Below are 27,246 nucleotides of genomic sequence, written 5' to 3'. Positions count from 1 at the left end.
CAGTTCACCGTATAAGCGCATCCAAAAAGATCGCAGACATGCTATAAGTGCCTGTCGTCAATGGGTCATAGAAAGAACATTATAAAGATCCCGGTACAATAAATAACAGCGCTGTAGCTGTTTCAAGCTGAATAAAGCTGGTGTTAAAGTACTGAGACTCAGCTTTGTGTTTTGGGGAGCAAGATGGGGACTCGCACTTCACAGCGCACACACACACAGTCACAATGCTGTAGTAAACAGATGTTGACTATGAGTGAGACACACAGACTCAGACGGAGAATAGGAGACGATTGCCAGAGAGAGAGACGCGTGGGTGAGCGAGCGAGATAAGGAGAGAGAGAGAGAGAGAGAGACGGGCTGGGCGAGGGAGTAAGCGAGATAAGGAGAGAGACGCGCTGGGCGAGCGAGCGAGATAAGGAGAGAGAGAGAGAGAGACACGCTGGGCGAGCGAGCGAGATAAGGAGAGAGAGAGAAGAACCATCAGCTCAGTTGTGATCACATGACACTCAGCAGACAAAGTGTATCCATACTACTCGTATTGCAAGACATCGCTCGTTTATCAAGTCAAAATTTATTAAAAAATTTTGCTCGTCTTGCAAAACACTCATAAACCAAGTTACTCGTAAACCGAGGTTCCACTGTATTTTAATCTTCTCCTGTCTACAAGTTATTCTGACAAGAATTTTTCTCAGTATTTCCTTGCAATGATACATTTTCAGGGTGCGAATGATGCCCAAATCCAATGGCTGAAGCACTGCCGTGCAATTGGGTGGGAGGAATTCAACGTTAACATTATCTAAGTGCGGAAGCATGTTGTGGTCAGCACCATTATCAATCAGAAGCCAAATTATCCTTTTCTTCTTCTTCATATTGTGAGGTTTCTGAAGTCTTTTGGGATCTGGGATCCCCCCACCCAACGGGAACGACATGCTGAAGTGCGTCCCAAAGCGCTATTGCCACGTGTGAGATTGTTTGTCCGGGTCCCGAGAGAGTTTAAAAACCTCATATATTCTTGAATGAGTGCCGCATTAATATGAATGTTTCTTGAACAAGCATCACTGCAACCACATAAAAACGTCTTTTTCGGCGTCTTCAAATGCAGCAGTTCGCAGACGTCTCCAACCCGAGATTTTTCTTCTTTTTTGCATATAAAAAGTATGCCGTTTCTATAGAAGGGTGATAATGAGTTAAATTCTAATCGATGTTTTTCAAATGTTGACGAGCAATAAGAAAAATGTATCACTTAAAACCACACAATACAAAAACAGCAAAAAAAACTGTACGAGGAAAGTTCGAAGAAAGAACATTTTTTTACAGTGTTTCTGTTTGGGGTATCGTTGTGCAAATATCCACAACTGAGCTGTGACTGCAGAATTAACTGCTCTGTGGATGATTCATTCAAGCATTTCAAGGTCACTTCGTTGTAATGAAAGTATCTGCTGCTGAATGTACTTCGTAGTAACGAGATTTCTGTGGACTCGTGTCATATGGGGAAACTGTCAGAAACATAAAAATACTTTGTTGTAATACTCTCTCACTGCTGTCTCTCTCCTCTTTCTGCGCCGCTGCAAAGCCCCGCCCGCCTAGCGTTCTGAAAAGTGTCCTTTTTGCTGTAGCCCTTCACTGAGTGAGTCTCCGTTGTTGGCAGTACTCTCTCGGCCCGGTAGTGGGCCGTGGACCGCAGCCTAGCACTTCAGTTGCAACTTCGAGGCTGCAACTATACTAGCAGATGACGTTTCCGGTACCGTAATGCCATGGGAAAAATGCCATGGGAAAACGTGCTTTTGTCAGAAGACAGAAGTAAAACACCGAAGATGCAGAATGATTCAATCACAAACGATAGTAATCATTTGGTACAAGTTTAGTGCTGACTAGGATCTGTCATGCGGGCATGACAGACATGCCTGATCTAGATAAACCCTGGCGATAACAGCTACACTTTTAATTTTTAAATTTTAATTGATTAAATTTAAATAAAAATAAATCCAAAAATCTAAATATCAGAATTTCACAAAAGTCAAAGAATTAAAACACGAAAGTCAAGAACTAAAACAATGCAAAAAATACAAAGAGAACAATAACAGAAAATGAAAAACAGAAACTAAAAATATTTCCTTAATATTATTTATCAAAAAATTAAATCTAAGCAAGTTTTTATATCAAGCCATCAGATCATGTTTTACATGGTGTAAAATATATAGATTTATCAAGAAGTTTGTGTTCAGGGTCATTTAACTTATTTTATGAAATCTTGTCAAATTTGACTACCCCATTGGCAGATTTTTTTTTTGCTAAATAAAGGTCAGAAAATTCAGAGTCAAAATACATTTGACAAAGACAATGTGGTAACAACTAAATTCTTCTTCTTCCTCCACTTCATCTTTCCCACTTCTGTGTGGGGTTGATCAGCCAACTCCATAACAATCCCCAAAACAAGTACGGGATTGGACGGTGTGTGTTGTGTGCCCGCCGATGAGTACAAGAAGGCGGGACCAATGAACGTCAATCCTGGGACGCTAGAAGACCCAGTGGAGCATGCGCAGGAGCTCCCTGGCTCCCAGCCAGCCGGTGAGTACGAAAAAAATATGAAATCACCACCGGCTGACTTAAGTGACTTGTTGGTGGCTGTACAGGAGTTAGAGAAAGTCTTTCGTCCTGTACAGCCTCTCTTACAGGTGCTCCAGAATTTGACGGGTGTAATCAAGACGCTGGAGGAGACTGCGGACGCGGCCCTGAGAGCCGTACTGGGATGGTTAATGCGGCGCAACGTGGGATTCTCCAGTCAGTCTGATGCTTCGGTACAGGTAAGTGACGCCGGTACTGAACACAATTATGGAATCCCTAGCGAAAAGAACCCGGATGGAACAGAAGGGATCCAAGTAGCAGGGGTTCCGACAGTAGATCGGGGGACGAGCACTGAGACCGCAGTACAAGCAGAGTCAGGGGGGCGGTGCCGGCTTGTATGTGTCGGCGCCCAGACCGTCCCGCGCCAAGAGGTGGCGGCACTCAGAATCCGATCGAGAGGGGTGCAAACAGCACGGGGTCCCGCTTTAATTCATAAGGGGATCCAAGCTGTTGCAGTACTGCAGAGTAATGGGGGGACCTGGAGGAAAACGGAGAGGAATCCCGACAGGGCGGAAAGAGCGAAAAAGAGCTTGTGTGCGGTGAGAAAGCTCTCTCCGAGGCCATGGAGAGCGGTCCATCGCCACGCTGAACCGATACAGGCACGGGCGTTCCCGTCCTGTTTTCAAGCCTGGAGAACACCAGAAAGGCAAGGGGTGCACCGGTGTTACAACTGTCATGGATTTGGGCATTTGTGGAGACGTTGTCCATATGCCCTGAGCAATGATGCCATTGGGCGGCGTCGGGACGACGTCTCCGCACCTGTGTCTTGTTTTTCAGCCCCAGACTGTGGCAGATGGTATGCCGGGACCCCACCTTGGGAAACTTCTACCCCTCGCGGGACGGGCCGCTTTGCCGGATGGACATCAGCTGGTGAGGGGGCAGTGTCAATGATGTCTGGGGACACTGCCTGGCCGGGACGCCTGGATAGTCCCCGACATGGACAGTATTACTCCTTACCAGGAAGTGCTGCCGGAAATACTTCCATGAAGACCCGGACTGCTTCCAGGTGCTTTCCTGACACTTCCGCCACACCAGGAAGTGACGTCAAGGGGAGCACCTGGGGCTCATCCGGGCCATGATAAAAGGGGCCGCCTCCTTCTAGCAGATGAGCCAGAGTTGGGAGGAAGGAGACGAAGCTTGTGACGATGAGGAAGAAGGTCAAAGAGAAAGAGAGAAAGAAAGAGAAAGAGAAAAAGAAGAAGAGAAAGAGGAAGAAAGCAAGAGAGTTGGTGAGAGAAGGCATTGTGGTGCAAAGGAAAATAAAGGAGTGTGTTTTATACATCCTGGTGTCCGTCTGTCTGTGTCTGGGGGTACGATTTCCACAGGGACTATAGCCATTCTTTGATTTCAGCTAGATCTGCTCTTCTCTTTGTAGGTTTAAAACCTTAGTATCTCCTCAAGCTTAACATTTTTAAAGATCTGAAATTTATTTTATGCACCCTTCTTATTAAATCTAAAATATTTTTAATGCAGGTAACCAAAATGAAAAGAAATGCATTAAGGTCTAGTTATAAAACTTTAGTAGCTGTTTGATGCTCATGTCAGTTATGGTTTTTATTTGGCTGAGTTAATTTTGTTATGATTCAGGCACACAAACTTCAAAAATAAGGCTTTAAAATTTCAACAGCACTCTACACACTTAGCAGCCCTCTCTTTTCTCTCCTTACCTTTGTTTCAAACTTTCTCACATTTTTTAGTGTTATCTCCATTATTCTAGCTCTTATTTTCATGTTCATACCTCTGCTTTTTTCCAACCTTGCCTTTACTTCTCCTCAGCTGTCTCTCATTATCACAAAATATGATGCAAGAAGCTGTTATTGGACCAAAATAGAGAAACATGTTAGCAAATTTGACCTGCAGTGATGACCACACATGCTTTGCTTCTGGACTGAGTGCAACTTCATGTCAGCAAAAACAAGGAACTAGTTATTGACTTTCACTGCACTAAAGAGGCCCTACACTCAGCCACTATTCAGATTATTGATGTGGAGGGGGTGCATATCAATGACAGGCTGGTCTGGCCCGTAAAACAGAAGATCAATAAAAAAGGGCAGAGCAGACTCTTTTTTTTTTGTCAGAAGACTGGATCACTTCAGTGTCAGTAGTGACACTTTAAAACACTGCTGAAAACACATTACTTTAACATGGCTTTCATATAACTTCAATTTAATCTTAATTTAACTTAATCCTGATACTCTATATGTTCAATTTCCTCATAATAACTATTCATGGTGGCTCTAAAATCCGTACTGACCCCTACTCTCTTTTCTGTTTCTTTTTCAGGCTTCTTTGTGGTGGTGGCCTGCACCACCTCCACCTACTCAAAGCTTCATGATGCTCCAACAATGATGGACGGATTAAAAGGCAGAAGCCTACGTGACCATCTTCATCATCAAGCCCTTCCGTGAGAACCTTAAATCCAAAGAGGACTGTTTCATTTATGTTAGGTAGAATGCCCAGAGGGGACTGGGCGGTCTCATGGTCTGGAATCCCTACAGATTTTATTTTTCTCCAGCCGTCTGGAGTTTTTGTTTTTTCTGTCCCCCCTGGCCATTGAACCTTACTCTTATTCGATGTTAATTAATGTTGATTTATTTTGTTTTATAATTGTGTCTTTCATTTTTCTATTCTTTAATATGTAAAGCACTTTGAGCTACTGTTTGTATGAAAATGTGCTATATAAATAAATGTTGTTGTTGTTATCCTTTACATCTCTTACAACTCTGTGATGGCCAGTGTGACATTTCTATGCTGTGGTGAGCCCTCATTATTTATAAATGTAGTAATAATTTTATTGCTTTACAAAACAGAATGAATTTCTTCTTGTATTTATTCCTCTAACAGTAACATCTCTCTTTCAGATTGAAAGCATACTTTCAGAAAAGATTGTGATCAAGAATGTGACGTTTCGATGGAAGAAGCTGGAAGGAATGGATTTCACTGTACTACAAAACCAAAACAACTGCCCTTAAGCAAAAAACAAAATATACAAATGATATTTAATGCTTGTTATACATTTTAGGTAGTTTTAGTTTACATGCACAATGTTTTTTAATTTGTGTGGATTTCAGTTGAGATGTTTTGAAATGCTTCCAAAAATAAAAACTAATATTTAGTCAATGAGCCATGATCACTTTAGACTATGGACCCCAAGCTGAGATTTAGTCCTCACCTGTGACTTTCAGTGAGTCTCATAACCTGGCTGTGCTTCAAATGTAAAATATATACAATTATTATACACAATAATCTTCTACATGTCTTGAGATGTTGTTGATTATATATAACACATCAGTCTGTTTTAGCTGTCATCTACAATTACACTGCATTCAGAAAGCATTCCGATCACCTCACTTTTTATGCTGTAGATTTAATTTTAAATTGGTAAATTTATTTCTGCTCATCAGTCTACACACAATAAACCATAATTACAAAGCAAAAATATGCTTTCAGAAAGGATTGCAAATTTATAAAAAATCAAAGCTCTTATTTGTGTAAGTATTCAGAGCCTGCGGCTGCGTTTGTTGAGAGTTTCCAAATAGTTCAACTGCAGCTGCCAGACACCGTGGACACTGGTGGGACAAGGGCTGCACTTTGTGCGTTCGTGTAGTGTATGCGCACAGAGGCATTCGATTCAGACTTTTGTTCACAGTCTGGTGCAGACTCAACATTGATGGCTACAAACGCAATTACAATTCTCCAGATGACACAGAAAAATAAGTCCCCCTGTTTCTAAAATGGGAGTAATCTCTAGTAAGCACGCCACTAAGCACTAGAGTAATGATAACATACTGTATGTATAAAAGCTTTATAATGGCAAGATATTATTTTGTTATGGAGAAAATGTAAGAAATATGTTTGTTATCTCAGCAAGCTGTCTGGTAAGTGTTGTGAAGGGGATTTTGTACGTATGTTTGTATGCTTCTCGCCATGTTAGAGAACTGGGACTCTTACCATTTTTCTTGTTTTATGCCATGTGTGTTAATCTGAAATATTACAGATAGCTGTTCTATTAGTGACAGGGTCTAACAATGAAACATAATTAATAATAGAAAAAAATTGCAAAGAGTGAGGAAAAATGTCCTTGAAATTGCCTGCCTGTTTAACTAGGACAACCTGACATTTGTACCAGCACATTTAAAACAGAAAATGAGATCGTATGTAACATTTTACTTTATATTTTGTTCTCTGATAACAGGTTACATATAAGAACAGCACCCAAACAGAAATAAGATATGAAGTGAGCCCACAGATTACCAGCTAATTCTGCATTTGTCATACAGAGCAGCTTGGAAGTCGGAAGAGCAAAAGAACAAGAAAGGCGCTGTTGTGTCTAAAAAAATAGTTTTAGATACATAGATAGATAGATAGATAGATGGATGCTCTTGGCAAAGATAAGCAGTTCTATTTCTGATTGGAAAGACCCTAAAAACTGCACAAAACAACCAATGAGCACAATGTACAAACAGTAGAGTGTATCAAGCTAACATTGGTTAGTCCATTACTGTTTATTCTGGTAAGATTAATGTTTACCTTCTTAATATTCATTATTAGAGATTGAGGTGATTCATTTAAAGTAAACTCTTCTAATTAGGACATTAAACTAAAAAAAATGGATACTGTATTTACTGTTTGTGGTGTACATCACCATTTTGGAGGATGTCATAATTCGAAGTTTGACAAACTGTGACTTGGGAGAGTCGGCCTTAGTATGCAAGTAGGAATTCCGAGCTTGTGGTGTTTTTTTCTGTTTTCCAAGTCGACAGTTGTAAATTATGAGTTCTGAGTTTTAGGCAAATGCATCATTTTTCAGGGCTTCAATCTCCAACTAATTTCACTCCAACCAGTTTCTTAATTAGAAGCTGATTCTTGTTGTTAATTAAAGCTATTATTTACCTCTGATGCGGTGCTCTCGTTCTGCCACAACAGACATTTCCAAAACTGTTGATTTTCTTTTTGCTAAGAGCACTGTCAAGATATTTTGTGGACTTGAACAGATCCATATTGCTGAGGCCTTCATTTTACTTTATGTTCAGATATTGTGTGATGGGCACGTTACTGGTCACGTGTTGGCTTATTTTGTATCTCATTATTGTTTGTTTCTTCTCCTTCTCCTCGGTTGCCACAGCAGATCATCTTGTTCCATATCTTCCTGTCCTCTGCATCAAGCAACAATTAATGGGTCAGAGTCTTAAATAGTAAGTCAGTTATAATTAAGGTAAAGAAGTTAATTAAAAGCAAAACTGGTTTACTAAATTAAGAAAATAGAATAAAACAAGCAGTAACAGTAGCACTCCAGAACCTGGAGTTGGAGATCCCTGACATAAGGAATGCTTCTAGAATTTCCTATTTATCTGTGTGTGGATTAGAGTTAATTAAAGTATGTTTAAATGCAAATGAACCGAAATGATAACGCACAGCTCTGTTAGCTTAAGTCAGTCTTGCTATTAAAACCTTTGCTGTTCACATGGCATGGCTCCACCGGCCAGGAGTAATAAAGGACATCCGTTTTGAATTTCAGTTGTAACGATGACTCAAAACTCTCAATCATCCACTAAATATTTTCCACACACAAAGGATCTTATGTTTTGTTTTTATTTTAGAAAATTAAACTAAATTCAAAGTAAGACGTTCCTCCTTTCAAGCCAAGTTTCTTTTTCTCACTACCACCAATTTGTTGTGATTGTTGTGGCCCATCCAGACTGAGTGCACTGCCATCTTTTGTAATGATGTCTCACACCAGACACACAGCTTGTAATGAACGCTGCAACTATAAAAAATATCGAGAATATGGTGGTGAACAAGAAGTCAGCTCACAATATGGAGTTGTTTGTAAAGCAAACAACATAGCATCTATACTAATAAAAGGCAAAGCCCTCACTCACTCACTCACTCACTCACTGACTCATCACTAATTCTCCAACTTCCCGTGTGGGTGGAAGGCTGAAATTTGGCAGGTTCATTCCAACTTACAGCTTCCTTACAAAAGTTGGGCAGGTTTCATTTCGAAATTCTACACGTAATGGTCATAACTGGAAGCTGTTTTTCTCCATTTACTGTAATGGAGATGAGCTTGAACGCCGTGGGGGCGGAGTTTCGTGTGACATCATCACGCCCCCCACGTAATCACGCAGTACATAGAAAATCAGGAAGACCTCCAAAAAGCGCTGAAGAAAACATGCATTATATAATTGAGACGGCAGCGAAACAATAAGAAGCGAGCGAGTGACATATACAACCATATTCATGAGTTCTGCTACTTCGGAAACAAAGCACGATGTAAACCTACACTTTAAATTAAGTTCATAGACAGGCTGCCGCTGGCGTTTGTAATTTAGTGCCTGCCCATATAAGGCCGTCCGTCAGCGGCAATCCAATAGCAAACTCCCACTAAATATTCACGGGCTAAGGACTGTGCTTATGCAGAGGAAGATGAGATGGTCAGGGTGGTGTTTGGCACAAACTCAGCGAAACTGCGAGAGAAAGTTTTAAGTGCCAGGACTAAGGTAACATTAAATACAGCCATGGACATAGCACGAGATGGCACCAGCACAACTGGGGAACTTCGATGCATGTACACCGAGCAGCTCACGTGAACTGACGCAGTGCACAGATAAAAAGCAACAGTTCCAAAGAGCTGAACAAAACCAATTACACAATTGAAAAGGCAGCAAAAATATGAAGCGTCTGATACATACAAGCATATTCATAAATGCACCTACTGCGGAAACAAAGCACACGGTGGAAAAAGTCAATGTCCCGCTAAAGGAAGACAGTGTAAAAAAAAACCCGTGCATGCAGTGTGTCAGGTCTCGGATAAAGAAGAAGACGAGCTGTTTATCGATGCAGTAAAAAACGAATCGATGAATGAAACCTGTCATCTTTACAACGATTGACAAACACGGAATGTAACTTGAACACAACACATCCTACAAATACGAACCTGATTGAAAGAAATAATGATAATCAAATCATTGATGACAGCAACACTCAGTAACACTCACAAAACAAATACTGTATATTGACAGTCATGTTACATTATTTTTAAAATGTTCCCTTTTCTTTTTCTAGCTTTTTTAACACACTACTTCTCCGCATGTGATATATATATATATATCCCGATCTACATACTCGAATAATGGATACTTTATTCGCCATCAATGATTGTTTTGGTAAAGCCATACTCAGTGTATTCATTAGATGAACGGTAAAAAGTAAGAGCGAGGGAGGATGACTTATTGAGGCATGCAGGCTGTAGTGCGTCAACTCTATCTGAATTGCGCGATCACATTTGAAAAATATATCTTTTCAAGTTCTATTTAGTCCATATGTGTCAAACTCAAGGGCGGGCCACATCCGCCCGCGTAATTATATCCGCCCGCGAGATCATTTTATATATTGTATTATTGTTATTAATGGCCCGGTATATGAAGCGCTGGTAACACAATAAACTACAGATCCCATAATGCAGCGCTTCAGCTGCCTTGCCGAACACTTACCGCGTTAATCAAGTCTAGCTTATGATGCTGCAAGTTATTGCGAAGCTAGCTCACACGATGCTGAAGAGAAAAGTTGATTCTGAAAATAGAGCCTTTAAAAACGATGGGAGGCTGAGTATATGTTTATTGAACCCGTGTGTCTCATTTGTGGAGCTAATGTGGCTGTAATTACAGAATTTAATCTAAGACGGCACTATGAGACAAAACATCAGGGAGTTCTGTGTTGTGGAGATTCTCAGGATGGATTGCAGGTGCTCATCAGTGAGGCTGAAAGACCTGAATGCAATGCAGAAGATACAGAAAGCAGAAGAATTAAATAAGAATCTGACACTTCAGCGGACGTTTTTACCCGTGCACAATCACAAAGTGATTTCAAGTGAAGTTGCTTTTATGGGAGACACAAATGCACCAGTGCAACTTTCCCTGTTGCCAAGTAATGTTAAACCAAGTCGTCACTACGGTGTTCCCAAATACGCACTTTGCTGATAAACCGAGCGGACTGAGTTTGCACGGCTCTTTGGTGACTTTGAAGAACAAAAAAAAGTCTGTCTACATGCGGCTCGAACCTTGTGCATGTTTGGTAGCACATATCTGTGTGAGAAGCTCTTCTCAGTCATGAAGACTAACAAAACAGCACACAGGAGTCTCCTCACTGATGAGCACCTGCAATCCATCCTGAGAATCTCCACAACACAGAACCTCACAGCAAACAGAAACGAACTTGTTGCCAAAAATAGATGCCAGGTGTCCAGCTCTAAAATGACATATGAGCAAAGACAACTGAATGATTTGATTTGTTATTGCTGAAAGGAACACATTTTATTTATATTTCTAGGTTTTGTTATGCAGCATGTTCATATTTGAATCTGTATAATTTTGACAGGATATATTTTTATGGAGAGCAAAATCTTTTGGGATATTTAAACTCTAAGTTTATTTTTTATATAAATTTACATAAGAGTAAATAAATTTGAATGTTTGTTCTTTTAAGTTATTTAAGGTTTGAGTTGATTTATTCATGAATAATATTCCTGTCTGTTTTTACCATTCCTACCAAAGATATTTCTGTCAACTAAATAAAAATTCCTTCTATTTAAAATTTAAATAGAACTTGAACAAATACGATAGTTCATAATATCCACGCAGACTTGCACGTAAGAGCGGGTGTCATCCGTTTTAACAAGCAGCGTATTGCACTGATACGAAATAGCTGTGTGTGTATATATGTAGATATGTATGTATATGTATATATATGTTTATATATATGTGTGTGTATGTATGTATGTGTGTATGTATATGTATGTGTATAGATGTAGATATATATATATGTATGTATATATGTGTATGTGTATATATGTGTATATGTATAGATATGTATATATATATATGTTTATGTGTGTGTGTGTAAATATATATATATATATATATATATATATATATATATGACAGCAACACTCATCACTCACAACAGTGACAAAACAATTACATTGACAATCATGTTACGTTATTTTCAAAATGTTTCCTTTTCTTTTTCATTGCTTCTTCAACACACTACTTCTCCACTGCGAAGCGCGGGTATTTTGCTAGTTACTAATAAGTGTCAAAATAACAATATTTATAGGCTTTTCCAACACAATATCTGTGTTAGTGTATTAAAGAATTTAAACTTAATTGAACCCTGCTAATTGTCTGTGTTTTGTTCTCTTAATAAACGAAGGAAAGCAGGAAGTTTAATTCACTAAAAGGAAAAAACATAACTTTCTCTATTTGTACAGCTGATATAAAATCATTGAGTATGTGGAGAAGGAATGTGTGTTTATTGTATTTAACAACTATTACTTTTAGAAACCTAAAGGAATAATATAATAATTGCAGATGTTCAAGTAACAAAACTACACCTTTTATATAATTAAGAATTTAAGGAAAAACAATGATTATATATACAGCAATTGTGTAACTAGGTGCAATTTTAACTGACAGGTTTATTGTACACACAAAATGTTTAATGGGTATTGAATAAAAAAGAAATGATTTAACTTTTCCATGATTATGAAAACATCTGTGAGTCACTGTCGAAGATGTCGAGGTACAGAGATCACACACGCCCTGATGTCATTGCTTGGGCCAGGCAGTCTTCCCACTGACTCCCACTTGTCCAGCCTGGGGTCATAGCGATGAGCCAAACAGGACTCACTGTAGTCCTCCTGGCAGTAACCTCCCATGATGTAGAGTTTCTGCTCCAAAACACCAGAGGCAGCATTGACATGTGGTTTGAGAAGCTCTGTAAACAGACTCCAGGCGTTTGTCTGAGGACTGAATACCTCACAAGTAAACTGATCGGTATAAAATTCTCGAAGATTGCAGACTCCGCCCGCTACATACATCTTGTCCCCTAGCAGCTCCATTACATGTTCTGCACGGTCCTTCTGCATATCAGCGAGGTAAGTTGTACCCTTTTCTGGGTCATACTGGAACATGCAGACCAAGCATTTGTATTTACAGTTGAATCCACCTGATGTATAAATTTTATCATTCCATACAACAGATGCATGTCCACTCTGTGCTTGATCCAAAGGGTGTGAAAACCTTAATCGGAAGAGAAGCAAGGTTTATAAATTAGCAAAATGTATTTACACATAAAATAATAAACTAATCTGAAACCATAGGTAATCAATAACAAGAAACCAAAGAAGTGTAATATTATTTTATATTTGATTGTATTGACTTCCATGATAGTTCATTAATCATTCTGTACACTGCATTTCAATAGTGAGCACTGAAAAACCAGCAGAGTGAGATGACTAAAACTGGCTCACCCAGGACCCTGACTATAACCAACCAAACTGATTTCCACTAACATTCTGGCATTAATATACAGTGCACAGACGTGTATATTGTGTGGCTAAGTCCTACATCAATTCTTGAATCAGTGTACTGCAAAAAATTGACTTGCAATTTTACTAACTTTATAGTAAAAAAATCTGATTAAATTAGTTTATCAGCACCATTATACTAATCAAAATTTACACTTGTTTAAGTTGCCCATACCTCTGCTGTTGCATTTAATGGACTGTCATTTCTTCCCTATTTAATAATAAATAATCAGGGTTGTTTTTTGAGGAAGAAAAATTGAATTTGTCATACTTATTTAAAATTTTGTAAAACTGACAAATATGTACATAAGCAGATTGCTATACAGAACAGAGATGGATTTACAGAGCTAACATCAATGTAATAGGTAGCACTTTTAATATTTTAATATTTCTGCCATTGTACCTGTAATGCTTTAAGTAAAAAAATACAAAACATATTCAAAATGTGAAGTTTCTCAATCCTTTCTTTTCTATGTTCAAAAAAGGATCTGCGCTGTATCCTGAAGGTTGCCGGTTTGAATCCCAGTCACTGCCAAAAGAGATCCTACTCTGCTGGGCCTTTGAGCAAGGCCCTTACCCTTCAATTGCTCCAGGGGCGCTCTACAGTGGCTCTGACCCCAAAGGTATGCGAAAACAAACAAATTCCTAATACTAGAAATTGTATAAGGTGAAGCAAAAGAGCAAAAAAACAAAAAAAGAGAGTGAGATTGATTTTTACTGATAAATATGATTTTCACTATTTATATTGCAAGTCTATTGTAAGTCTTTTGACAGAACAACACGCTGTAGAGCATCCCAAACGGCAATTGGCACGTCTGTGGAAGATGGCTCCTCCATTGCCAAATGCAGGCCTCCAGCGCTGCAGCGGCTCACCGCAAAAGCAAATCTAAGCCAACCGCAGTCGCGCTATAAGTGCCTGTCGTCGACGGGTAATGCAAGAAACATTATAAATGCAGGGAACAATATTACTTGGCCACGACCCTGCCTGACTGCTGTGTCTGTGTATAGGAGAGCGGTAGATCCCACTACAATAAATAACAGTGCTGTTCCTGCTTCAAGCTGAATAAAGTTGGTTTTGCTAAAGTACTGAGACTCAGCCTCGTGTTTTGGGGTGCAAGACAGAGACTCACACGTCACAATATACTAAATGACTTGTGCCCTTGTTAACTGTTAGTTTTTGCCTTTAGCACTCTTAGGAAGCGTTTTCATTAAAGTTTGTTGATCTGTCACCCAGTCCTGCTGCTGCTTCTGCACAAGTTTAAGTGTTGATAAGAGAAGCAGTATAATCGAGTGTAGCAGAATTCTGTTTCCAATGGCCCTTTAGCAGTAACTTGCAAGGACATGAGAAATGAAACGGATCACATACTGTGTAATTAACTGTGCATGTAAGAAGTAAAATCAGCACCTGTAATTCAGTCATCTCTTTCATTGCACTGTAGTGGCTCGGCACATGAGTTAAGTAAAATTTTTCTTCCTATCCTGAACTGGCTTTGTGATCCAGCTTTGACACTATTGATTTAATATTGAACTGATTCTTGCCAAACTGAAGGAACTGTACAATGTTTTGTATTTTTTTATGACTCTCACTTACGGTATTGTCTTATATCTCTCTTACCTCCAGGTGTTTGTGGTTGGGTTGTAACATTCCACAGTGTCCAGGTTGTGATCCGTGTCTATGTCTCCACCTAACACATAGATAAGCCCATTTAGAATCACAGTCGAACAGTAGTTACGTGGTTGGTTCATATCAGCAAGCTGCTGCCAGCTATTTTGGTATGGGTCATACCTGCAATTATAACAGTAAAAATTAGTAAAAAAGAAAGAAAAAAAAGAATAATTTAGTTCAATCATCAAAACCTGATTATTGATTTGATCAACTTAACTGACTTCATTTTGAACATTTTCTTATGTCGGATGCCATCCAGAACACAACTGAACAATACTGGAGGATTGGCAAGATAAGGGTCTCAATGTAGTTCAACCCACAGTCCGATGGCTTAAGGCCCAATGAACTTGTGACTGGATATCATAGCCTGCCTGCTGATAGCTGGGTGACAACGAACTCCACTAATCACTTCAAATTTTATAAATGACTACACATCTAAATTTGTGACGAGTATATATATATCCCCTAATTCTGAAGATATAAAAAGCAGTACAGTATTTATGTTAAGAAATATACTTTACCATAAAACCTTGTGTTAATAATTGTAGAACAGGCTTGAGCCATGACTTTCATATTTCTGTGCAGTCTATCCATACTTACTTTTCTAGCTTTCTGTGTTGTAGAAGTGCAGGGCTGGGTCACCATCGCGTCTTGCTTTGATATTGCAGTTTCCAACTAAATCTGTTCAAAAATACTTTAACTCGTTTAAACTGGTCCATATCTCTGGAACTGAACACCTGAAACCAACCTAATCATATAAAGCATTTATAACAATGACATCCTCTTTAAATCAATTTAAATACTTTTCTGAAGTGACAGTCTACTTCATGACACATTTTAAATGTTCTTTCTTCTGTCAGTCAAGCTTATTTAGTCTCAGACCAGGCTGCAAAGCCACCTTTTCTCAATTACATTCCTTATACATGTAACATTACTTTTCTCTCTTTGGTTTTTGGTATGCTTTCTATCTGGCTTTGTCCATGTTTTAAGAGTCTGTATTCATTTTGACTTTAAATGAGAAAGTATACAGGGTTTGAACACCATTATAAACTGTGTTTGTTTGTCATATTTTTTCATGTTTTCCTGAGTTACCTTCTTCACATTATCTTGCCTTTCCTTCCGTCTGGCACAACAAACTCAATTGACTGTCTAAAATGTGTTTCCTCTCATGTTAACACAAAGAAAGAATGTACAGCATAAAATAGTGACTGGCAGGTGCTTATCACCATCCTAATGACTTGATAGCAGTGAACAGTCAGACTGGGATCATTTTCTTCACTGTAAAAATGATTAAAGAGGCACACAGAGTACATCTGTTTCCATATAATACTACTGCTGACATTCCTTATTATTCACTTTTAATTTCACCAGGTACTGATCATTTCTTTTATGCTTGTTTTGTCTTTCTAGTATCCTCAGGTGATGCTCTGCACCACCTCCAAGCATGCACCACCATATCGGATTCAAGAAGGGATGAAGAAGCTACACCTAGCTCAACGGCAGCCTCACGACTTTTGTATCTAGATTTGAAGCCCAGTCCCGATACACCAATCCTCATGAGGCTGGGTGATGAGCGACAATGCAGAAGATCATGAAAAAAATAGAAATTCCTCTCAATTCTTACCAGGTGCACAAAACCTGATCTGATGAAGCTCACTGATAGAGTAACGGCTGGTGTTTAGGAGCAGAGCCATCACAAGGTAAAACAGGCACTACTTCAGAGTTTTCTCACAGACTAATTATACTGGGGCTGTATAGCTATTAACTAAACAAACCAGTCTGATGGACTGCATGGTATACTCTTATTTGTAAAATGTCTTAGTTTTCTCTTATTCTCTATCATTGTTTTACATATGTAGACATTAATGACTAAAATGGGGTAGGCAGTCATTTGAACTTGAAACCTCTAGAGCAATGTTTCTTAAAGTTCTCTTGCAACCTAATCTTGCCCTTTTTAGTGTTTTCAAGACAAAGTACTTGACAACCGTCTGAGTGGGAGAATCACCGCCAACAGTTATAGGGTGTGGGTCCCCTTTGGAGAATCCCTGACATACAGTAAGAGGCAGCAAACCCCATAATATAAGAAGCTATTTATCGTTCTCCAGCTTTTACACCAGCAGGAGCTTTTTTTCCTCTATTCCCTGGCCATCTCACCATAACTCATTGTATATCTGTCAGCTTAAACAATATTTAATGTTAATGTTAATTTTATATATTTTTTATATCTGTAAATCTAAACAATGTTTAATGTTAATTTTTCTATTTTTACTTTTAATTTGTGATTATAATTTCTTCTTTATTGTAGATAGATAGGTAGATATAAAGACATTATAAGATAGAACGAACAAACATACTTCCTTACTTACTTTATTTTTCCCCAGGCTTTTTGCAGAAGCTCAATAATTAAATCAATAAATATTATTGTTATTGCAAACATTAACCCACCTCTCAAATACACAGCAGAATGACTGAAAATTAAAAAAGAAAGAAAAATTCTCACTTATCTAAAGTTAAAAAGAGCAGTTACTGTTAAAGTGAGGCATCATGCAGGCATATTGACGGTTATATAAAGGAGCCCCCGTAGCGTTTTTATCACACTTCTAATGAATAGTTCAATGCCTGAAAGTCCTCAGTGTTAGCATGTCATGGAGAGCATGTCCAGCATTGTTCATCATGGCACTCAGTTTTGTCTTCATTCTCTCCTCCTCTGCTACTTCCAGGGTGTGTCCTGTTACTGAGTCTGCCCTTTTAATCAGCATGCTAATTCGGTGGACTTCGCTTTAAGTGATGCAACCAGCCCAGCACACCTCAGTGTAGAAAATCACAGAGTTGTAGAAGATGTGAAGAATGTCACTTCCTATGTTAAAAGAGTGCAGTCTCCCAAATAAAAAGTGCCTGCTCTGCCTTTTCTTATACAGTTCCTCTGCTTTCCAAGACCAGCCCAGTGGACCCACAAGTACCTGTAACAGTGCTGCACCTCTGTGTCAACTCTCTAAATAGTGACAGGACATGGAGGTTGTTCAGTGCAGCAAAAGTCAGTAAGTAGTTGCTTTGTTTTTCTAATGTTAAGCTGTAAACAATTCCCAAAGTTCTCCTATATTCTGCCTCATCCCCCTTATCAATACACCCCATTAATGCAGAATAATCTGAGCATTACTGCAAGTGACATGACCTGGTGTAATTTTTATAGTCCGATGTGTACAGAGTTAAGAGAAATATACAAATACAATAAAGCAATTTGAGCTACACCATTTCAAACTTTGCAATAGAAATAGATGTGTTGGCCCCCTTCCCAACCTACTGTTTACATTTCTTAATGTTTTGTGTCTGTGGTTGCAGGGTGGCAATGATTTTGGCATTGGTTTGGAGCAGTGCTTCTTAAGATTTTTTTTTTACTTGTGACCCAATTCTGCCTTCTTTGTGTCTTCACAACCCAAAATTGCTGCTGCAGGTAATAGTGGAGTAAGGCTGAATAAGAAACTATGGTTTGGAGAGAGAAGGGAAGACAGTGTTTTGTTGATGGTGGAAAGTGGTTGGCATGTTTTTGGATGTTGGATGGAGAGTTTTGTCTCAAGGTAGATTCTGTTTTCTGAGAGGTTAAAAGGGAGGATGGAGTGTTGCCAGGGGGAGGCTAGAATTTTGTCAGAGGGAGGTGTTGGGCTAAAATGGAGACCATACCAGTTTCTCAGAAGTACACACCCAGAAAAAGATGCACCAGAGATATCTGAGAAACGAACTTGCACTTCTGTTAATCATAGTGGAAAAAGGATTTCCCTGAGAAAGCTTGCATAGCCAACACGAAAAGGTGCCAACATTATATGTACAGTGACTGGAATGAGCAATATACCCCAGTCCCTGAAGTGATTAGGCAGCAGTGGAAACTACAGTCCCATTGTGCCACCTTAAATAAAAAACAAGCATCGTTTACATTGTTAATGTACAGAATATTCAATGCTATTGAATAGTAATGGCCAAACATTACTCATGTTAAGCTTAGATCTTAAAAAAGCGATAAATGTAGTGCATGTAACAATGTTCAGTTCTCAATTGTAGGAGGATACAAGCTGATTCTTTAAATTGTTTTAAACACTTACCGGAAAACAGATTTAAGTGTGTCGCATCTTCCATAGAAGTGGCTTCCTCCAAACAAATATAAATTGTTTTCCAGAACTGCAACCCCATGCCTAAACCTGGCAGGATCTGGCATGGTGGTCAAGTGACGCCACTCAATTTGCTTTACCAGGCCCGTTCCACTCCTGAAACTATTGGCAAACCATAAATCCTTACTGGGCACTCTTGTGGCAAAATTTGGGGCAATCTGATCTCCACCAACCAATACAATCACCTGGTTAGGCTGTCTCACTCTACTGTAGTGTTCGGTTCCTCTAGATGTCCATCCAAACTCTAGAAGAGCTGTGCCATAGAGATCTTTACACCCTTCATCCTGCAGCATAAGGTTTACGGCACGGACCTCCTTGAACTGTCTAAATGTCATAAGAGGGAAGCGAACAAATTTCATTAGCTCTTCAGCAAGTGGCATTCGTCTGCTTGTGTCTGCACGTATCCATTTGACAACAGCATGGAAGACTTCAAGTTCATTCGAAGCACAAAGACCATCTTGGGCTAGGTAGTGTGACAAACGATCAAAAGAAAGATCTTGAAATTTGAGGGTGGAGCTGACTTCCTGGAAATTCCTCAAAACAAAATCATCTGAGAACTCTTTCAGCTCCATCATTTCATACGCTTCTGCAAATGCTACAACATCCAAACAAGATTCAGCAGTGATTTCTTTGTGGAGGAAATCAAAGCAAAGAGAGATGGCACAGACAACTTGTATTTGCATTGAGGCAACTGTCAGCTCAAATATGTTGTCCCAGCTAAGTTGTAGATATCCAGAGTAAATGAAGGTGATCAGGCTAGAGAGGTCCTCCGAAGTAAGTGAAAGGACCTTGACAGTGTCCTGAGTTACTTCTTTCATACCGCTGGTAAACATCCCACGGAAGTAATCACTACCAGCAGCCAGCACCACCCTATGTACTGATAGAAAAAATAAGATTAAATCTATATGTCACATCGAAACAAAATTAAAAATGATTTAATTAGTAAAGATTATCTATCCATCAGTTCTCAAATCTGGTTTTCAAAGGGTCTTTGGGCAAGCCTCTCATATCAGTATTAAATACAAAACAAAAATCCAAATTACACAGGGTGCCAGTCCCTAAGGGCATAGCATTCATTAGTTTCATACACTTTTATTAGCTGTCCATTTTACATATTTGTAATCTGTTAATTTATGTACTTTTTAAAAATATTTTTGTATTTTAGTGATGGAACCTCAAGAGGCCAGACCACTCCATGTATCATTGTAAGGGACTAAACCGAGCGCCATAAAGGGAAGGCTGGGAAGTGGAGTCCCTGTGGATCATTAAATGCGCTTTGGAGTATTTGTGAGCCTATTTTGTGAGTATTGCAATTTTTATTTTTTCTGTTTTTATTTTCTCATTTTGCTTCTCTTTTAGGATTACAATTTAGAATATTTTGGGGACTTGTTTGTTTTAGGATTGACTGTTTGGCAACTCATTTTGCCTCCATTTTGCTCTTCTGAACATTTTTCTATATTTTCTGTGTAAAAAAAATATCTTTTTAGAAAATTTCTTTTAGTGCCTGTTTCTCTACATGGCAGGGATTTACATTAATCCCCTCCCTTGTGGGGTATTTTAATTATTTTTTGGGTCTTAATAATATGCGTTTAACCCTTTGGCCGGTGTAGGCCGAAGCCAACCTGTAAAATAGAAACTCAGGTTGCACTGGAATGTTCCTTATTTGGCCAGGCTAGTCAGGATCCTGGCCTAATTTGTGGTTATAATTTGGAAGTCTCATACCCCTTTGACCATTTTATGTGCCACAAATCCCACAGTACTTCTCAATACAGGTAAATTTTGACCAAGTGAGGAGTGTACATTCCTGTGGCATACCTGTCAATGTGCTTCTGGATTCAATGTGTTCAGAGAATTTAAACATAAAAGAATTATTCAATCTAAATAGTTGCAGAAATTGATCAAAATTTACTTTATAGTTATTAATTTAATGAATTTATAAATAAAAGAATGAGCCATGTATTTTTAGTACCACTAAATGATCTATTAACAGTAGACACATAATGTAAAGCACATTGTTGCAGTAGACACTAAGAAGCTACAGTATACTTTTACCATTAAATGTATCTCCATCCACTTCCAATAGTAAATCACAGGCAATCTGATTATCCTTTAAGTTTTGAATGGCCTCTAAGTTGCTTCTTCTTTGTTCCCTCATCGGTGTTTGTTCTTCCTCCTTTTTTACTCTTGATTGCTCATACTCGTGGCATAACTCCAGTAGCTGACTGACTCCCAGAGCTGAGGCAGCCTTTCTAATTTCATCCAAATTTTGTTCACTCAGTTCTACTTTTTCACAATATGCAAATCTCAGAATCTCATTTACTCCCAGCTTGTTAAGTTTTCCATCCAGTGCTAAGCATTGACATCCTTGAAGCACCAGATCCAGCACTACAGAGCTGACAGCTGCCAAAACAACGGCATGAACATTAAAGTGTTGTGAGTTCAGGGTGATGGTGAAGTCTGTTAGAATACCAGCATCTCTGTAGGCGACCATCTCCTGGAAGAAAGAAAAGTCATAGGCCTCATGTCGACGATCTACAGGTCTTCTTTTATCCTCTGTTTCATTTTGCAAAGATGCTGACATGATGGCTGAGGCAGGATTTTGTCCTGCACATATATTCAAGGTGATTTATCTGTTAAGAAAAGCAAAACAATTTAAAACTTAAATGTTTTCACATCTGATATACTGAACCTGTCTTCTTCTTCTCCTCTCTCTGCAAATGATTCTGTAAGCATTTTTAATGATGTCTTTTTGCTCACCATCTCCAATTGCCAGGAAGCTTGGCGTGTTTCTCTGTGACTTTACCAACTTCAGTCTTTTCACCCACTTTTATTACAACATCCATAAGATTTGTGCTTTCCACACCAACTAGTCAACCAACATCTTGCACTGCCCCTTGTTTTTATTGTTATAATTTCTTATATACAAGTAGTGTCCATTTTGTCTCAGCCTGATTGTTAACTGTACTTCCTATCTCCTGATCAACTAATATGTATGCTGTTTCCAGTTCTTATTTCCAAGTTGAGAAAAAAGCTTCAGCTACCCATCTGATATTTTCAGTTTAATTATGTTTAGACACCTCCTGAAAACTCCCCTCTTCTCACAAAACCTGTACAATGCAAACGATTTCCACTAATCTTAAGAGAGAGAAACTCATCAACAGAGCTGTTTTAAAAATGGCAGGTGAAGATTTAAAAAACAGTGCTGCTGTGCATATAGAGGAGATGCAGGTGGAATGATGGGCTGAGACATGAATGATCAGATTAACAACACTTAGTCAGTTCAACTGGGTGATAATTAAAGGCTCCTGCATTGTGGAGGATAAATTAAATGGGGGAATGAAAGAATGGGAGGATCGGTTTTGGATTTGGATATCGTTTTGGAAGTCTGCTTCAGGAGAGAGGAAGAGGCAAAGATGTGGCAAGGCATGTATTTAACATTCATGACATCCAGTTCATTACTTATTGTTAAACAACAATATACATTTTCCTAGTGATAGGATTTAAAATTAAGAGAGCACAATACAAACCCTGAAGAGACACACACAAATTGAGCATATACTCCTCCACAGCACCATTCCTAATAGTCTATGATTTGGGTGAGATTTTACATGGCCCTGACAGTGGTCAGTCAGTAGGTCTCAGGTTGACCAAAATACCTAGAATAAACCAACTGTTGAATATGAACAATTGTTTGTTATTTTAATTCCTTTTAAAATGTCTAATGTTTTAAAATTTGAACTCTTCTTTCAGTAAATATTTGATAAAAAATTGTAGAGTCTTCTTACCCACTGGGCCTGGTGATACAGTCACTAAAGCCCTAACTTCATTCTGCAGTTGTTTGTTTCTCCCTTTTGCCTCCCATTCTCCCATTGTACACATGAAAATAAACCTGAACGTCAAGCTTCACAAATTTATGTGCCTTATCTGAAGTTTCTTCAATGCCAATATCAGAGATCATTTCAAGTCAGGAAAGCCTTATACAATCAATTGACTTTTGCTGACCCTGAACCTTCTGTATCCTGTATACTCTTAGTCTTATAGGGGATGATATTGATGCCAGATTATCTTCCATCAGGTTGTCATCAAGAGTCAAACAGTTTGGCCTGTAACTCTGCTGACTCTTGTCTTGTTGCCACCAATGAGTTCCTTGCCTCTGCACCTTCTTTGCTTGCATTGCTTACTGCCTCTTGGTGGTCCCTGTCTATTCAAACTATCAAGTGGAAGGGCTCATTTCCTGAGGTGCTGCTGCATTTACCCTTTGGTCCAGCTTTGTTACTTACTTTTCCGTCCATATTGATTATTTTCCAATAGGATAGCATATGGGAAAATAGTTTTGTGGTGAAATCGTGTGGTTACACAATCAATGTGTGCACTTTTTACACTTCAAAACTGCATTCTATTCCATATCAAACGAGCTCTCTAAGGTCCTCATAAAGAAGGTTGTGGGATGAATATGAGTGGCAAGGGATTCAAGAAGATTACCAAATTATTTGAAATCAGTCATTCAACTGTAAGGAAAATCATCTACAAGTGGCAAAGATTTCAAGTGACTGCTAATTTGTCCAGGACTGGACAACCCAGCAAATGCAACCCAAGAGCTATCTATCTGATGCTAAAGGAAGTCTCCAAGAAACCCATAATTGCATTGTGGAATCTGCAGGTAACTTTTGCAAAAGTTTTTATCAAAGTACATGCATCTATAATCAGGAGGAGATTGAGCAAATCTGACTTTCATTTGATCTTTGCAGACCAACAAGAAATATAAGTAAGACTACAGTTTGCCACTAAAAATCTAGGCAAAGATCCGGCCTTCTGGAGCAATGTGCTCTGGACAGATGAATCAAATATATTGACCGCAGCAACAGTAGACATATTTGGTAGAAACCCAAGACAGTATTTCAGGAGAAGAACCTCATACCAACTCTGAAACATGGTGGTGGAAATATTATGGCTTGTGGTTGCTTAGCTGCCTCCGTGCTCTGCAGTTTGCAGTCATCAAGTCAGCTATGAATACTACACCATATCAATGTGTGCTTGGGGAGAATATGAGGCCATCTGTCTGTAAGTTGAAGTTGAACTGCAAATAATATGAAGCACTCTAGCAATGGAATGACTCAAATGGAGGGTTATGGACTAGCCTAGTCAAATCACTGGTCTGAGTATCATTAAAATGATTTGGGATGAGCTGGAGTTGAAAGTCTTCAATTTGTGAAGCTGCGGATTATATTACATTTTAATTATTTTGTTTAAATAAACTACGATGAACTGAATTTCCAGGACTTTAATTATAGGCATGGCAAGAATCCTTTCTTGTATGTTTTTCCTGTATTGCACCCTCCATCCATCCATTTTCTAACCCGCTGAATCCGAATACAGGGTCACGGGGGTCTGCTGGAGCCAATCCCAGCCAACACAGGGCACAAGGCAGGAACCAATCCTGGGCAGAGTGCCAACCCACCGCAGGACACACACAAACACACCCACACACCAAGCACACACTAGGGCCAATTTAGAATCGCCAATCCACCTAACCTGCATGTCTTTGGATTGTGGGAGGAAACCGGAGCGCCCGGAGCCAGTAATGTTAATATATCTGTTATAATAGAAGGTGTTTATTTGTATACTGTATTAATCACTGAGGGGGAATTCTGTTTTTCACATCACCAACTTACTCAGAGTTTTAGGGGTAGAGCACAGGGTTAGCTCTTTGTGCAGCACTCCTGGAGCAATTGTAGGTTAAGGGCTTTGCTCAAGGGCCCAACAAAGTAACATTTCTTCTATCACTGTGGGGATTCGAACAGACAACCTTTGAATTACCATCCCAGATGCTTTAGCCACATTAGTTTATAACCTGGGAAATGGAAAACTGCAGTGAACACCACAGGGATAGAACCTGTTTCAACTAGTTCATAAGCTGGGAATAGAAAGAACTACAAGGTGCGTAAAAAAATCAAAGGACTTGAGCAGAGTCTTTTATTGCAAAAAGAGCCATCTAATCAAATGTGTATAATGTCACATGTCCTGAAACCCAAAATATGCATTTTAACATAAATATGTCTCATCTGAGTGACCAAAGAAGGAAATGACAGAAAGGCAATAACAGAGGAAGCGACATCAGAAATTGAGACGTGTGTGACCATTTCATCCAGACTTCAGAGTACTTAGCCTATAAATAACAATGACTGCTAAATCCACTCCTTGACATTTCCAATTTCCAGTAAGACTGTTTATAACCAGACTTTGGTATCTATTTTATTTTCTATTATATTTTCTTTTATTTGGAACTGTCATATGTTAATAAACACCATTTTGCTTTTATATTTTCTACACTTTCTCTTTTATCCAGAATGACTGAAATAATAAGATGGCATCTAGTGTGGGGAAGATTGCTGCTTTCTTGCCTGCAGGGTTTATCAAGGCTTTTGAGGTTGCTCCTCAATAATTAGAATAATTGAAGTAAAAGTAAGACATTTTTAAGTTAGTAGGTAGTATATAGAGTGAGAGTGAGTCCTTATCTTATCCAGAATATTGTGGAGTGACTGGCAATTGGCACTACTCGAGATGTCTAGCTAGGACCTCTATATGTATGTATACGTGTATCTGTATCCTGTGTGAAATATTGCTGGGTGACTGGCAACTGGCACCACCCGAGACTTAGTCTGAATAAGATCTCTATGTGTAAGTGTGTGTATCTGTGTGTGATGAGATTAATATTGAGGTGTGGAAGTACACTGACCCAAATAACAAACCTGGTAAGTCTTACAAATTCCACAATAGCACAGGAGGATTTGAAATGGGTAGTACATGCCAAAAATGAATAAATAAACCACAAGCATCTTAACTGTAACTGAAGGAATTTTGCATGGATGAATGGTCAAACATTTCACTGAGCTGATAGATAGATAGATAGATAGATAGATAGATACTGGCAGAGACTAGTGGGAAGTTGTGCAAAACATATACAAGAAGTCATTTCTGCTAAACGGGGCAATACCAGCTTCCTAAGCCAAAGGTAGATTTACTTTCTTCCCAATTGAATATTTCATCTGTTGATATGTTTGTTGAATAAATTATTGAAAAGGCAAACTTTAATTGTGATTTTGTTCTGGTATGTCACCTTTACCCATAGACACTGTTTGAAGATCTACTGTGTGCCTGTTCAAATATGTTGAAAAAGTCAGCAGTTTCCATGGGGTGTCCTTACTGTTGTTTCACATGGCTCTATATTTATTATTTATATGAGAGTTATATTAGGACTATTGCACGTCACACACACCCACCCACTCAACACCCTCTCATGCTGGTCTGAACAGTTTTGCTAATCAATCTATTATCATATATTTGAGAGGAATCTGGGTTGCCCTGAGGTAATCCAGCCAAGCTATGGAGAACATCACAAGTCTATAAAGAAGACACAGCCCAGCTGGGCATCAGTACTACATGCTATTGTAAACCACCACATTTTTAAGCAAAAAAGTGTAAATTCATGAGGTTAAGATGAATACTCAATACAATAAATGAAACAAAGCTTTTGATATTTTTATATCTCTTCCAGGAAGCTTTTAAACTGCCAGAAGACAAACATGTTGTGCAATAAATTCATCATATTGGTAAGATGTACTTTCTCAAACATATTTGATAAGAAGTATTGCATGCATACATTTATAAAAGTAATCAAAAAATAAAAAGCAATTATCTTACCAGTCCAAACTAAGCGAAAATCAAAGTTTGTTTCTCTCAGTCTGATACTCTGCCCAACTGTTTTAATGTGTCTTTAATTTCCACACTGTAATCTTAGACAACTATCTGCTAAAAATACCAAGTAGGTTTCATTTCCACCTTCTGGGCAAACTGTCAGTGTTTAATCATCAAAAGTGCATGGAAAGTGAAGGATTGAACAATCTGTGCAGAAATTATCTGCAGTTGTAGACCACTGACAAACAAATATTTGCAGTTGGGACTTTGAGATGAGTTAGTCTCACTAATAACCACAATTAAAGTCAGTAATTTAGAAACTACATTAAATGATATTTTAGGAGCTTTGTGTTCCACATTGCACTCAGAAATTTCACATGTACGATTGATTTACATATATACAGTATGTACTGTATATGACTTGGCTAAGCTGGATCACTCATTTTATGCTGATTTACCTGCACACCTGATCTTCCCCAAAAGGCAGTATGCATAAAGGACGTAGCACTAATGCCGGCTACGCTCTCACGTTATGTGCAGGAGTTTACCTTCTGCTAGTCTCTGTCTCTCTGTCCACCCTGTCTTCTTCAGTCTTATCCCCTCTCCTTGAAGTCTAATTCAGGATTTAGCCCTGCTATGTGCCACCCTAGTGGTGTCTTTGCCATAGCAACTGCTTGTCAGCTGAACACTCCTTCATATAGATCCAGTGTCACCCTCTCTTCTTTTATAAG

At 38.8% G+C, this 27,246-nt stretch overlaps 1 protein-coding gene across 1 annotated transcript; it reads right to left on the bottom strand.

Moving 5' to 3' along the window:
- Window positions 1-12,085: 12,085 nt before the first annotated feature.
- si:ch211-63p21.8 (kelch-like protein 33) lies at window positions 12,086-26,602 on the bottom strand. The gene is made up of 5 exons (XM_039745438.1): window positions 26,522-26,602; window positions 20,873-21,450; window positions 18,755-19,697; window positions 14,610-14,780; window positions 12,086-12,707 (listed from the first exon to the last, which is right to left on the bottom strand). Exons 2-5 carry the CDS (start codon window positions 21,399-21,401, stop codon window positions 12,188-12,190), a joined length of 2,163 nt encoding a protein of 720 aa, XP_039601372.1. The 5' UTR covers window positions 21,402-21,450; window positions 26,522-26,602; the 3' UTR covers window positions 12,086-12,187.
- Between the last annotated feature and the right edge of the window lie 644 nt (window positions 26,603-27,246).

Source organism: Polypterus senegalus, chromosome 1 (assembly GCF_016835505.1).
Source record: "Polypterus senegalus isolate Bchr_013 chromosome 1, ASM1683550v1, whole genome shotgun sequence".
Lineage (NCBI taxonomy): Eukaryota > Metazoa > Chordata > Cladistia > Polypteriformes > Polypteridae > Polypterus > Polypterus senegalus.
Note: the sequence above shows the minus strand (reverse complement) of the source record. Positions and strands in the feature narration are given on the sequence as shown.

Excerpts from the sequence above, each read along its gene's own strand:
- si:ch211-63p21.8 (XM_039745438.1), bottom strand. The coding sequence starts at position 21,401 with ATGTCAGCATCTTTGCAAAATGAAACAGAGGATAAAAGAAGACCTGTA. Across the intron at positions 19,698-20,872 it reads GGATGGAGATACATTTAATG|TACATAGGGTGGTGCTGGCT; the intron begins GTAAAAGTATAC and ends TTTTTCTATCAG. Across the intron at positions 12,708-14,609 it reads CCAACCACAAACACCTGGAG|GTTTTCACACCCTTTGGATC; the intron begins GTAAGAGAGATA and ends CTTCCGATTAAG.